This window comes from Tiliqua scincoides, chromosome 7, assembly GCF_035046505.1.
Source record: "Tiliqua scincoides isolate rTilSci1 chromosome 7, rTilSci1.hap2, whole genome shotgun sequence".
NCBI lineage: Eukaryota > Metazoa > Chordata > Lepidosauria > Squamata > Scincidae > Tiliqua > Tiliqua scincoides.
Genome location: NC_089827.1, coordinates 35,954,666 through 35,969,614, shown reverse-complemented (window position 1 = coordinate 35,969,614; position 14,949 = coordinate 35,954,666). Strand labels below are relative to the sequence as shown.

Below are 14,949 nucleotides of genomic sequence, written 5' to 3'. Positions count from 1 at the left end.
TAATATCTGAAGACTCATGCACTTGGAGAAGACTCTAGTGTTGATCTCAGCTATCAGGCAAGTTCATGTGGTAGGTGCTGGTACTTCATGTGCCCTGGTCCAATTCCCTTTAGTACTTTCTAGGCCTAAACCAGCACTTTGAATTGTGCCTGAAAGCAAATGGTGAAAATTGTTAAGCAACTTTGTCAGTGTATTCATTAGAGCTGCTAACACTGTAGTCTCAACAGTTGAAGTTTCCAAAACATTTTCAACAGCCCCAGCCATATCTAATATATTGCCACAGTCAAACCATATATAGGAGGGACCTCTAGAACAATTTATACTACTTTTTTCAGGGAATGGTAGGTAATTGTTCATTTATTTTCTTATAATGCTATCCTTATTACCTTTTGCATAGCTGGGCTAGTTTTGTGCCTCTGGCAAGCAAGCTTGTTCAACAAATTTTGGTCTGTTTCAATCTGAGGCAATATTATTAATTTAATTAAACCTTTTTTTGGCAATAGAAGTATCCATGTTACCATTTTGCCATCTTTTATGAATGGTAAAGGCAGTCATAATATAAGGATGTTCACATACCTAGGGGTGGCATCAGAGTTTGACCAAGCTAGGCTCTGGCTGAGGGCTCCCAGATTCCCCGAAGACCCAAGTGGCTGACCCCCAAAGTCCAACACCTCTGTCTTGTCCCATCCTCCCTTTCTGGTACTGGGCTTCCTCAGAGGCTCCTATGTTATTGTTTGTGGATGGAGAGGATGAGAGAGAAGGTTGCTTAGATGCATTGCCTTCAGTGGCACTGTAGCACTAATGAAGGGGTATCCTGTCTTTTTTCTACCTTCCCCGGACCCAAGCAAGAAAGGGAAGGGAAACAAACTTGGAGGGTGTCTCTATCATTGCTTCTGCCTCCTGACATCCCCCCCCGCCCAACATCACAGATGCAGGATCATTTCATATTACTGCACCCTGCTTCTGAAACCCAGTCGGTATGGTTGTATTTGAAAACCTGGTGGAAACAGCTCAGAAAGATGACTCTGTTAAGAGCAGGACAGGAATTATATGAAATTATATAAGCAGGCTGAACGTCACCCAAAACACATGATGCATAATGACACCTATTAGACTGTACTTAATTTGTTCCCAGGGTAGCCAGAGATGCCTCTCCATGTGAGGCACTGAATTCCAGCCTAGAAAAGCTTTAGCAAATCTATCGTAGGGAATGCTTTCCTCCTGGCGGGAAGAGATGATTAAAAGAGCTATTATTACAAAGCAGAATTTCCCCATCTTTGACTGATAGTTATCTATAAGCTGGTTAAACCTCATCCCCAGTTTTTCCTTTTCCTTTTTTTCAATGTGGAGAACCCAGTGGATGCTGGCAGAGGAACATTGCTCATATGGGTGTGTGTGTGTGTGTTGCGTATTAGGTCTATCCCAAAAGTGGTATTTTAAGATGAGCTCTTCAGACAGACTGCTTATTCCTCCCTTCCAGGCATTTTGACAGAGGGTGAAGGGAGACTGTGGCCAGGATCCAAAGAGTTGCTTTGGCTCACACAAAGGTCTTACACTCACCCAGTGGATGTCTTTTCAATGAAAAGCAGCCCCCCACCCACCCAAATGCCATATCACAAACTCATTTAGAGACTCCCTTTGGTTTCATAAGCAGTTTGTCTTGTGGGAATGGGGCTGTTATTTGGGGGGGGGGATGAACACTCCTTTGGGCTCACAGAACAAATGCTGTGACTCTGTGTGAACTTATTGGATGGCCTTAAAGTGCAAGCCTATACATGTCCTGCTCAGAAGTCCTCCCCCATTGTGTCTGTGGGGCTTACTCCCAGGAAAGTGTGTATGGGGTTGCAGACTTAGGCAAGCTGGCCTCAACTTCCCATCAGTAATAGAGGGATTGATAGTACTGGCTTCCTTGAAAGAAATGCAGGAGGCCAAATTACTGTATGTGCTGCATGAAGAACATTATTTACCCTGCTTGTTTTCTTTATAAATAGCCACTGGGTGGAGTGGGAGGGGCTCCAGGTTTGGTCTGTGCCAAGGGCTGAATCCTCCTAAGGGACAGGAATATGCTTATGGTCAGTTTGGCCCTGAGATTGTGTGTATGGAATATTTGAGCCATTGGGAGAAGCACAATGTAAATCAATTACAATGGACTGGTGATATCTGCATAAATTTGCATATGCACCACATTTTTTTTCTTCAACGATTATTTATTGAACACAATGAAACTTACACACAAGAAAGAATGATGTTTCTTCTACACTGCCTATTTTTCCACGTAATCTCCGTCCAGTTCTATGGCCTTCCTCCAGCGAGACACAAGGGCATGTATGCCCTGTCGGTACCACTCCTTGTTCTGGTCACAAAGCCATTTCTGCACTGTGCAAATCACCGTCATCCTCAAAATGTCTTCCGTGAATGGCATCCTTTGGCCCAAACAAGTGGAAGTCTGAGGGAGCTAGGTCAGGGCTGTAGGGTGGATGGGGTAACACAGTCCAACCCTGTTTAGTGATGTGTTCCGAAGTCCTCAAACTTGTGTGAGGCCAAGCGTTATCATGTTGAATCAAACATTCACCTGGGTTGTTATGGCGCCGAAGTCACTGGAAGCGCTTCTTGAGTTTGGTTAATGTCTTCACATAAGCTTCAGAATTAATGGTGCTGCCTCTTGGCATCACATCAATGAGTATGACACCCTCACAGTCCCAAAACACAGTGATCATGACCTTACCGGCAGAAGCAGTTGCTTTGAATTTTTTCTTCTGTGGAGATTGAGGATGACGCCATTCCATCGACTGTCGTTTTGTTTCGGGCTCAAAATGGTGAACCCAGGTTTCATCACCTATCACAATCCTGGACAAGAACACTTCCCCCTCATATTCAAAACGTTTCAGCAACTCAGAAGAAATGTTTTTTCTGAGAGATTTGTGGTCCACTGTAAGACAGTGCGGAACTCATCGTGCACACACTTTTGAGTAATCAAGAGCACGGATTATTGCATCCACACTTCCTTTGCTGATTGACAGCTTCAGCGCCAACTGCCTAGTCGTTATGCGTCGGTCCTCGCGAAGGAGCACATCAGCAAGCTGCGTCTTATCAGGTGTGACAGCCGTGGATGGCCGCCCCGAACGCTGCAAATCTTGGAGCTCTGCCGAACCGCCTTCTAATGGCCTCACCCTCTGTGCCCAGCGACTAACCGTACTTCTGTCGACTGCAGATTCTCCATAAACTGTACACAAATGTTTGTGAATGTTCCCAACAGTTTCTTTCTCCACAGTGAGAAATTCAATGACAACACGCTGCTTGTAACGTACATCACTTACAGACGCCATTTCGAAACACTGCTGCAGCTACGCTATCTGTCTGAAGAAACCAAAAATTTGTGTGCGCACTCCTGAAAATTCAAATAATGTATATCTAAAGTTTCACATTCATACCATTACTGTAGGCTGAGAAAAAAAATGTGGTGCATTACTTTCTAGGCGACCCTCATAAAAGCATTCATTTTTAGATGTTGCACCTGTGTTTTGCCGCGGCTGTCATCACCTTAGGAGAAAGATTCTCTGCTCTCTCTCATACTGGAGCAAAGATCCCTTTTAAGGTGGCATCTGCCATCTGCAGTTTTGATACATTCTTGGATTTGATGGAGAAGTCAATACATTGAATCCACATGTGTCTTCCTTGAGTGGAAAGGCACTTCCACACATGCTGGGCAGCCCCCAATTTTCTTTTCTTTTCGCCTTCTTGCTACACTCCCCCATGCGCCTTCCCACTCCATCCTTCTGACTCTCAAGGGCAGGACTGGGTGGCTCAAGGGGCTGCCAAGAGAAGGAAGAGTAGCAAAGTCCTGAGGTGTGAGTGGCACCCTGTCTGCACTTCTCTGGACCCAAACTTTTGTGCCTGTTCACTCTTTTTTTTTTTTAATGGGTTGACTAATTATGGGAACCTTCTTAATGAATCTACTATATATTAATCATTTAATTTAACCGATTAGTTGACTAATTGCAGACTGATTATTCTGGTTTGCCTGGGTCTGGGTAGCAGTGCAGGATGCCAGTGACATAGCGGATGAGGGTATCAGCCATGTTTCATTTGTGCACTGATGTCCCCAAGCACAGGAATCATCAAATAAGTATACTGCTAGTGGTAAGTTATCACGGATATGTTGCTTTAATAATATTTTTATATTTCTTTCTCTCTCTCAAAATAAGCTATAGAAATTGAGACTGCACGGCATAACCAGAGGTCCTGCTGCTTATTCAGTTAAACCCCTTCCATTCAATTTGCTTTCCAAAGTGAGAATATTAAGTACAGCAGACTATTCCAGGAAAATATTTTTCTCTCACAATGCAGAGTGAAATCATTTTGAATAATATTTAGACATGTCCTTGCTGCTTCTGCTGTGGTTTTTTTTTTTCTGTCCTTCAGAATGCTTTCTTGCCTGAGTGTTTATTATATTTATTCCAAAAAAGATTAAAATGCTTAAAAATATCCATACAAAGTTGACATTATTAGAACCTGTTCTTAGCTCATGAGTTTTTCCCAGTGGCCATTGGTTGGCCGCTGTTGGAAATGGGATAGTTGACTAGATGGACCTTTGATTGGTTCAGCAGGGCTCAGTTTGTAAAAAAGTTGAAATTCAAACCTGGGGGTTTGCACATGTATTTCTTTCATTTTAAAGTCATGTCAGGTGCTTTGTAGGTTTAGGGAAAAATAACCTGCAAGACATATTGGTCTGAGACGCTAGTGGCATGAGTGGTTTAATGGGCAATGCTGCCTCTGAAAAAAAGAAAAATATGTATCTTGGTTTCACTGTGCATACTTGGGACATCACCTACCATGATGTTCTCTTGCCCAAGTCCCCTCCCAGTAAGAGCGACCCTATATATTAGACTTGTCATGAGGATCAGTTGCTCTGTAATGGTTTCCCATGCGTTAGCTGTGTTCTTTACTACTTTTTACTATGTGAGTAAGGGCTATTAAAGAGCCTTTGCCCACCCACAATCCGTGTTAGTGATGTTTGCCTGCAGGGCTGGGGAATCTCACTGCATAGTGGCTCCAATTCAGGTATGGAGGCATACTACACAGTATGGTCAGAAGCAAAGAAAAGAGTCAGCACAGGGATGCTGATCCCCACTATAAGTATGAAGTGTAAATGAGTTCTGAATGTACAAGAGCGTTGTGGAGAAAGTGAAGGATGGATTCAGGCAGGGTGGGAATCAGGGGTTGACACCCTCAGAGAACTGACGAGGTCTCAGGTACCAAGGAGGGCCCATTACTGCCTTCTGAGCATCTCTGGGCAGTTGTGGGAGGACTGGACCTTTCCTAGCCCTTTGGCATTGCACTTTTCCAGAGGAGGGAAGCATCAGAGCAGGAGGTCTGGAGGGCAGGAGGTCTAGTCTAGAGGGTTGAGCCTCCATTTGCCTGAAGATAACATCCGAAGGTCATCAGTTCGAAGCCACCAGCACCGTGCGACCTTGAAGCAGCTGACAAGCTGAGCCGAGTTATTCCATCTGCTCTGCGCATGGGAGGATGGAGGCCAGAATGTGCGGCCAGATCAAGACAGAAACATCTGATTGTTGTGGTTTCTTGAAAGATAGAACCTTTCAATTTGTAAAAATCCCTACGGGGATTTAAATTGCCTGCTCATGTAAACCGCCTTGAATAAAGTCCGAGGAGAAATCTGAGGACATAGAAAGGCGGTATATAAATACCTGTATTGTATTGTATCAGGTGGTATCTTGTCAAGGTCCCTGGGCTAGCTCTAGGAGTCTGGACCCGCACTTGGGCCCTCAACTGTGCTTGGCCAATACCTGAGGCTATAGGAGCCCACTACTATCACTGCTCCCCACCACCACTTGGCAAGCCAGGACCAATGGGGTATGCTTTCTGGGGATTATGGGGGGGGCAGTGGCTGTAGCATACCATCTTCTTCTCCTTTCTGTGGAAGGGACTGTGTGGCAGCAGCAAACATGAGCTTTCCTTGCCTGTAACTGCAGTGGTGAAGGTGAAGGAGGACTGCTGCCCACCCACTGTGGGAATCTCAGGCATCACTGAAGGGGCTGAAGCTGGCACGTGCTCTCTCTCATGACTCTCTGTGCCCTTACAATTGCAAAATAAAACTTGTCGTACTTAACTGGAAAGAATGAAGCCCACCAACTTGTGCCCAATGGATAGGTGGATGGTCTTACATTTATTCATGTTTTAGACTGCTGATATGTCCGTATTTTTTCAGGAACTGGCAAATTATTAGTGATCACATTTATTTATGCTTTCCCCCCTTTTCTTTTATTTTCCCTTTTGCATTGCATAAAATAAAGCTTTAAACAAAACAAAAAAAAGCCGGCATGTGCTTTCTAAAGAATGGGGGAAGCGCACAGTGGGGAGGGGGCACTTGTCAGTTTCCCAGAAACTGGATCAGGCCCCTGCTGGAAACCTGGAGCCAGCCCTGGATGAAGGCCTCCATCTCTCCCAAAGAGGTGATAAGTGTTGTCAAGTTTAGTGCTCTAACATAGGTGCTAAGCATCATGCAGGGAGCCCATTGCTATGTGTGTCTAACTCTAGATGAGAACCTGTGTTTATACAGCTAAGATGGGGTAGAAGTATTTAAGTAAGTAAATCAATACTTAAGAGTGTTTTAGCTCATCGTTACACAGCCTTTTTTTCCTGCTTCTCAGTGACAGTGCAATTGGAGCGCTGTTCTCATTCTCTCCTGTTTCTCTCCCCCCTTACCTTTTGTCACCATATGATGCTCAGGGACTCCAGAGAGCCTAGCGGAGAAAGAGAGGCAGCTTATGGGCATGATCAATCAGCTGACCAGTTTGCGGGAGCAGCTGCTGGCAGCTCACGATGAGCAGAAGAAACTGGCAGCCTCACAAATTGAGAAGCAGCGCCAACAAATGGAGCTGGCCAAGCAGCAACAGGAACAGGTGAGTGATTATTGAAGGGACTTTAGCCCTTCTCCTCAGCTTTGGAGGGAGAGGTTATTAACATTCCATCAGTGTCACCTGATTTAGGATGTGTGAAAGTTGGGTCCTGGTCCTTTTCTGCAGGGGGAAGGAGGAATAAAAGATGTAGAACCTTCAATGTTTAATTAATGCACAGGGGCAAAATTAGTTACTTTAAGCAAAGCATGCAGTTTGCCCCGTGGTGTCAATCAAATAGTCAGTAGCCAAGTATCCTTTTTAATCTGCCACGTTCTGGGGAAAAAAACAATGAATAAAGATGCAATTCTAACCAACTTTCCAGCACCAAGGAAAGGGAACAAACATTCTTTACCTTGAGGAGGCCTCTGTGACTGCCACCCAACTGCAGGATGCAGCACATGCACAGCTGTGTCAGGGCTGGGAAGTTGGTTAGGATTTGGGCCTAAACATATAAGACTAGATGCTTGAAGTCCAAAGTTTGGCTGGTTATTGTATTGTAAATAAATATGTGAAAATCATCTCCTAGCAGGCCTGTCCCAAGACTTTCCAGAGGTGGTGTGCCAATGCCAACCCCTTATCCAGGGGTGCACCAGTTATTACCCCTCCCTGCTATGTCCTCGATTCAGAAAAGGAAGAGAAATGTGGCAGAAAGAGAATGATGGACTAGAATAGCTTACTTGTCAACAAAAGTATGCCTGGGGAATAACAACCCAATGAAATCAATGCCATACTCCTATGCAAGGTGCTGCTGACTGCTCACCTGTTTGGTGCTGACAGAGGGCCCAATCCAGGACAGTGTACCCCAGCTTACCATGTTTGCGGTCTTTACCGCCGGACATGTGCCGGTGGTTGCCCAGCGCTGGTTGGCGCTGGGCTACCGCCAGGCAGCTAGCAGAGCTCCACCACTCGGCAGTCACAGGGACTGCCGAGCTGCGGAGAGGTAAGTGGGGGCGTGGCAGGAGGCGGAGGCATTCCAGGGAGGGGGAGGCGGGTGGAGGGCGGGGAGGGCAGGGAGGAGATGTTACGGGAAGGCGGGAGGCAGGGAGAGGGTGGGGAGGAGGCGTGCCGGAGGGAGGGAGCGGGGAGGGAGGCCGAACCGGTGGAGCTTCACTCCATCTGATCTACAGCCTCCAAGTTGGGCTTACCGCCCAACACGAACGCACTTCATTCACTGCCAACTTTTTCATTGGCGGTGAATTGAGTAGCCCCATTATGGGGCTACTCTGTTTCCCCGGGGGAAGGGAACAAAGTCCCCTTCTCCTGAGGAGCTGCCGGCGGCTGCCCAGAGCACGCAGGATGTAGCGGCAGCCATGTTTAGTGCTGCTGCATCCCTGCATTCCGGGCAGCTCAAGATTGGGCTGAGAGTTACCTGTCCATCTCAGCTACCACCTCTGGGAAGGACTTTGGGACCCCCATTCTTCTGATCAGCTAGGGTTCCCAGATTCACATCATGTTTACTGCTATAAATGCATAGGGCCCTTTCAGCTAACGGTAAGGTTGGGTACGAACGGAGACCATCCTGGCTGTATCAGACCAAAGGGTCATCTGCTCCAGCATCCCCCGTTAGCTAACTGGATGATGCTGAGAAAACAAATAGTAGACAAATAGGCATCTTACACCATTGCTTCCCACAGTTAGTGATAAACATGCCTTTCATAAATGTGTCTAGGCTCATTTAAAATCATCTAGGCTAGTGTCTATCACTACACACAAGTACACCTTGTGTTAGTGAACTCCTTATGTTAATTATACATTGATGTCGTACTTCCTTTAGTCTTTCCTGAGTCTCCAGAAGTCCGTTTTATTGGATGACCCTGATTTCTACTGTTAAGGGAGAGGGAGGAAAACTAGGAGGTGTGCTGACATTAGAGTGAATGGCCTGGGGAGGTTCCAATTCCTCTCCATGCAGTCCTCCTCCATGCAGTGTACATGGAGGCAGGGAGAACATCTCCATGATATGAATGCCTAGGGGAGGATTGGGAGCATTCACACACCTCACCTCTTCCTGTCCATTATGAAGTTCAAAAAAGCTTCTCTGCATACAACTACATCCTAAGAGGTCCCTATATATGGGACCTGTTTCAGGCTTAAAACAAATGCGTGAAGGTCAAGTACACACAATTTTACTTTGCCCCCTTCCTTCCTGTGTTAAATAATGTCCTTGCCCTAATGAGGAGAATAAAAAGGAACATAAATTGTGGCAAAAGAAATGTAAGAAGGTGATACGGGAGGCCAAGCGAGACTATGAGGAACGCATGGTCAGCAACATTAAGGGGAATAATAAAAGCTTCTTCAAATATGTTAGAAGCAGGAAACCCGCCAGAGAAGCAGTTGGCCCTCTGGATGGTGAGGGAGGGAAAGGGGAGATAAAAGGAGACTTAGAGGTGGCAGAGAAATTAAATGAGTTCTTTGCATCTGTCTTCACAGCGGCAGTGAAGAAGGCCAAGTCTATGCTTGGGATCATTAGGAAGGGTATTGAGAACAAAACGGCTAATATTATAATGCCGTTGTACAAATCTATGGTAAGGCCACACCTGGAGTATTGTGTCCAGTTCTGGTCGCCGCATCTCAAAAAGACATAGTGGAAATGGAAAAGGTGCAAAAGAGAGCGACTAAGATGATTACGGGGCTGGGGCACCGTCCTTATGAGGAAAGGCTACGGCGTTTGGGCCTCTTCAGCCTAGAAAAGAGACGCCTGAGGGGGGACATGATTGAGACATACAAAATTATGCAGGGGATGGACAGAGTGGATAGGGAGATGCTCTTTACACTCTCACATAACACCAGAACCAGGGGACATCCACTAAAATTGAGTGTTGGGAGAGTTAGAACAGACAAAAGAAAATATTTCTTTACTCAGCGTGTGGTCAGTCTGTGGAACTCCTTGCCACAGGATGTGGTGATGGCATCTAGCCTAGACGCCTTCAAAAGGGGATTGGACAAGTTTCTGAAGGAAAAATCCATTACGGGGTACAAGCCATGATGTGTATGCACAACCTCCTGATTTTAGAAATGGGTTATGTCAGAATGCCAGATGCAAGGGAGGGTACCAGGATGAGGTCTCTTGTTATCTGGCGTGCTCCCTGGGGCATTTGGTGGGCCGCTGTGAGATGCAGGAAGCTGGACTAGATGGGCCTCTGGCCTGATCCAGTGGGGCTGTTCTTATGTTCTTATGTTCTTATGTTAATGTCTAAATAGGGTTTTAATTATTTTAAACCACTCAGATATATGACTCACATATACATTCCAGGAACCAGCTCAAAAGAGATTCCAGTGTGAAGAATGGAAATATTCATTGTCATACAGACCAATCCTAATGTAATACCCCACCCAGTGATGCAGTGGCTCCAATGTGGCATCTGCTGCATCCTGAAGGAGTGTATTGGCCTCCAGAGGAAGGCCCAGTGGGTCTCTGTGGACCTTTGCCAGCTGTATAACGCACAAATCTGAGAGGACCCATGAAGGTGGGTCAGGCCCAGAAAAAGGGGGTTGGATTCAGCAGATACAGATGTTGCCAAATTTGTCCTCTTCCCCGTCCACATCATCTCCCTGTTCCACCCTTCCCTGCTTCCCTCCCACCCCCTGCATGATCCTACCTGGGGTGGTAGGCATCTGGTATCCATCACTGTGTGGAGCTGGCCATTTACTGCTTCTGGAAGTGGCCAGCCCACGCACTCTGGTGTGTCATCTTTCAGAACAGCCAGAAAGCACGTTAACGTCACCGGAATGCTTGTTACCGCACATAACACCACATTAAGATTGGGCTGTTAATTTGGATAGGATCAAGATTTTGGAGAACTCTGGGCATCTAGGTGGGCTAGAAAATGTAAGTCTTTTGAATGCAAAGAGAAGGATGCGTATAGTTAGAACCCTTTCTGTTGTATGTTAACCCCACAGATTGCAAGACAACAGCAGCAGCTCCTGCAGCAGCAACACAAAATTAACCTTCTTCAGCAACAGATCCAGGTCAGAGCCCATGTATCTAATCATCATTTCAATATTGTCTCTGTTTCTTCATGTCTCTTTCAGTATCTCTAATGCAATAATGAGTTGCCATTCACATGTAGAAAAATATATTGAAGTATGGCTAGACTGAATATACTAATTAGCACATGAGCGCTGTGGGTCTCGCTGTATGTTTTGGCATACAGCCAATATACAATATACAAAAGCAGTATATAAATACTGTTAATAATACCTGATCATATTGGCATATCTGTTCAGATCTAGCATCTGCTGAAGAAATGGCATCCTGAGACCATACCTGCTTTCCTAAAGTGTGTTTCTAGCCATCTAGAGTCTTTTGCAAGATAGGTTCTGGAAAATATTAGCAATGCTGCAGCGCGATTACTGGGAATATATTCATTGATTCAACCATTTGATTTTTGCACAACATTAGGTTGTTCATATAGAAGTTTGTGCATAAGAATGAAGTATGACTTCAGAAAGGGAAAGGATGATATTGACAGTATGTGGATAGCCACAGAATTGTGATTCAACAGCATATGTATGCAATAGCTTCAAGTTGGGATGCTTCCAAAATTCCAATTGTTTTCTTCCTGAATTCTGAAGTTTCCCATGATATACAGTAGTTTTCTTTCTGAAGCTGAACTGATGCATTAGCAATTCTCAATTGTTCTGTTTTGGCCATAGCTCTCCCTTCAATTCATTTATGTCTCACTCCCTACCTTACCATTACTGATGCACACATGCACATTGGTAAAATAGGGGGGAAAGTGATGTGATTGTGTGTATGGTTGTATAAAGATTCTTTTTGTGTAGTGTTTTACCAATATGTAATAGTGCATGTATCAGAGCACCACACAAAAGAATATTGTTGATGTCATTTCCCACTTAGTCTTTCGTCATTTTTTTTAGTGAATTTTTTTCCTTATATCAGATTTCCTGGAGGGCTTCCCCAGCCCTCATAATGCCTTTTAAAGGCATAAAAATGTCACTTCCGGTTTTGCTGAAAAACTGGAAGTGACTTTTTTTACTTGTTACCGTCATTCTGAGGCCTGCAGAGACCGTGGGTGAATGCACACAACCTCTGCAGGGCTCAGAAGACCCTCAGATCCCCCATATCTGCAGATTCAGGTATCTGTGGGGGGTTTCAGAACAGAACCCCCATGAATATGGGGGTATGCCTGTTTATAATTATACCAATAAACAATTGAAGAATAAGCTTAAAAGACATAAGCTTTCTTCTTGAAAAAGAAGTTTAAACATGTGGGTCTGCCTCTCAGACACCTCTCTACAGCGTGTCACCCAGAGCCCCTGCCCCTCCCAGACACCCTCTTTATATGCCACTGATGGTAAGGAAAGGCCTTGCTCAGGCACCTGAATGATTAAGACACAGCAACAAGCGCAACTTATTATTTTAATGACTAAAAAAAATTCCACTGCCTGGAGCCAATTTTCTTTAAGATCACAGTAGTTCTTGATGAATTATTACAAGTGGAAAGGAAACCTTTCATTGGTATATTTCACCACAGATATAATGTTTTTTATTTTTGTTTTTTAACATTATGCTATATTCATTTATGGCTTCTCACAAGCTTAAAAACTTGGAAATGTTACCATCTTACCTTTTCCAAATAAATGCCAAAACATATGCCATTTCTCTCTCTTCCCTGAAATTCTTTCTCCACTCCACCATTTTTCCCATTTTCCATTAAGCCCTTGCTTAACCCTGGGCTTCACCCCAAATTTCCACCATCACTCAGACATAAAAACAGCTCTGCTAGATCAGGATGCCAGCCAAACCAGCCAACATCCAGCCAAACACCTCTGGCAAGTAGGCAAACAAGCAGGAAGGTAGCAACCATCTCCCTGGTTGGTCTTTGAAGCTCTCTGCCTATGACCATTGAGGTTCTATTTAGCTTTCATGGCTAACAGCCATTGATAAACTTACATCATCCATGGAGTTGCCTAATCCTTTATATTACCTAATCTGATAATAATATTGGGCATTTATAATAACCATTCTGGATTCTCAGCGGGGAAGTCTAATGGTTTTCTCAGTCACCATCTGCCCGAACCAAAGGAGCAAAGCAGATCTTGAAAGCAGTGGTATGAGATTGGCTCTCTGTGATCACCTGATTCCCACAACCAAGAGGATTCTGGTCTGTGGCTTTAATATCCTAGCTTGATCTTGCCAGAAGTTTGCTCCCCCAACCAGGAAATTGGTGTCTGCTCCACAGTGCTCCTGGTTCAATCCCCATGCTGAGGGTCTGAAATAAATACTATCATTGCATTTGTGTCCCTCGTCTCTTATCCACTTACCTTTGGATACTCTATCTTAGTGGGGGCCCTCTCCTGCCTCCACCTGTTTATTTGTTCATGTGGAGTGGTGGTTAATTCTGTCTTTGGACCAGAGAGGTTAGGCCAGATGGTCTTTTAATCCTGATTTGTAATTTGAGGAAAATATGGCTTTTTTTATTTTTGGCAGAACAATGTGCTTGGCCTTACAGAATGATGAGAAGGCTCTCATGTTTTTATTATGCTCAGGATGTGTGTGTGTGTGGGGGGGTGTTCTTTTTTAAAGGACGCCTTTTTGCAAGTGTGCGCTTGTACATATGGAAAGGCACGGCATGGAGCCCGTGGTGCCAAAGGCAGAGAGAAAAGCATTCTTGTCCATTGAACTGACCTACTAAGGGGAACATTAGTACGCCATATGATCACCGTCTCATCCATGTGGAGTCATGAGCACTTTTGTTTGGCAGCCAAACAAGGCGGCTTCTGCTGTGGGAAGGTAGGGAAAAAAATGAAAAGATTCAGGCGAGATAACAATAAATTTTTTTACTGCTGGCTGGTGGAGGTGTTTAGGATGTGTTTTCTTTATACCTCCATCCGCCCCTAATTGACGATGCTTTAAAATTGAATGACTAGCAGTCAAAACGTGTTTGCTTCAAGCTGAGAAGAAAAATGCCAGTGTCTCTGCTTCCAAACTGATTGCGCTTTGTACACAACTGACAGCCGCAGTCACTTTGAGTGACTGATAAGTGGGAAGCTTTGCCACTTATCAAGGAATGTGCGCTGAAAAGAAAAGGACTCTGAGCCATTCAGATGCGTTGGCATGTTCAAAATAACATCTCACATCAGTCAGGCTTGTGAGGCACTAGGAGACGTTTCAAAATAAACTTTGTATCTATCTCGCTATCTGGAGGCAAAGATTCAATTTAACAGACAAATCGCCGTGCAGCATCACATTGGTTCCCGAAAAGGAGAACATCATTATAACAGACGTGGGTTTCTGTGAGATGCTTGGGATTTATATAGAGCTGGAGAACCTGCGTTGGGTCAGATTGCCACCCCTAACCCAAGAGCAACTTAATCTGGAAAATTCATTCCTCTCTCCCGCAGATCATGAGTTGCCATCCCATGGCATGGGTGCCACAAGTGCTGCTTGTAGCAAGGCTTTGTGGCATTCCTTGAGTAGGAGGAGCCATAGGTGTGGCTATGCACAGAAAATCACATGCTGCACTGTTATGTTGTTCTGTATACTTGAGGCAAGGTCATCAAAAAGCCAAAGAACTACAGGTACTGCTATTTTTGTCACAATCCCATCATTCCTTTAAGGAGTTCAGGGTGTTGGACATGGTTGCCTATACTCTCTCCACATACAACTTTGTGAGATAAATTAGAGTGAGTGAGTGAGTGAGTGAGAGAGAGAGAGAGAGAGAGAGAGAGAGAGAGAGAGAGAGAGAGAGAGAGAGATTGTCCCAAGGTCACCCAGTAAGCTTTGTGGCTGAGTGGCAGTTTGAATCTGGATCTCCAAAGTCCATGTTGAAAGTTCCAAGTACTGTAACCCGTTGGATCTCATGGATGGACACTGACCCCTACAGTATACACTAAAATGATGCTATCTTATTGTGGCATTTTGCTACAGTGGTTTACAGCTACAGTATGTCTTCAAATTGTGGTTATGAATAAAGAGGTGGGGGGTAGGCAGCCAGAAACCACTGACAGAATGCAGCATAGCTTTTATCACTTAGGCTAAGAGTGACAAGTTATTCAGTTTATGGGA

General features: G+C 44.8%; 1 protein-coding gene across 2 annotated transcripts in view; it reads left to right on the top strand.

Annotated features, from left to right (window-relative positions):
- SOX5 (SRY-box transcription factor 5) overlaps positions 1 to 14,949 on the top strand; it is a 445,318-nt gene that overhangs the window by 226,214 nt on the left and 204,155 nt on the right. For both annotated transcript variants that reach the window (XM_066633459.1, XM_066633458.1), the window contains 2 exons: positions 6,751 to 6,923; positions 10,818 to 10,886. In XM_066633459.1, coding sequence (XP_066489556.1) covers positions 6,751 to 6,923; positions 10,818 to 10,886 — 242 coding nt within the window. The remainder of the gene's footprint in view (positions 1 to 6,750; positions 6,924 to 10,817; positions 10,887 to 14,949) is intronic.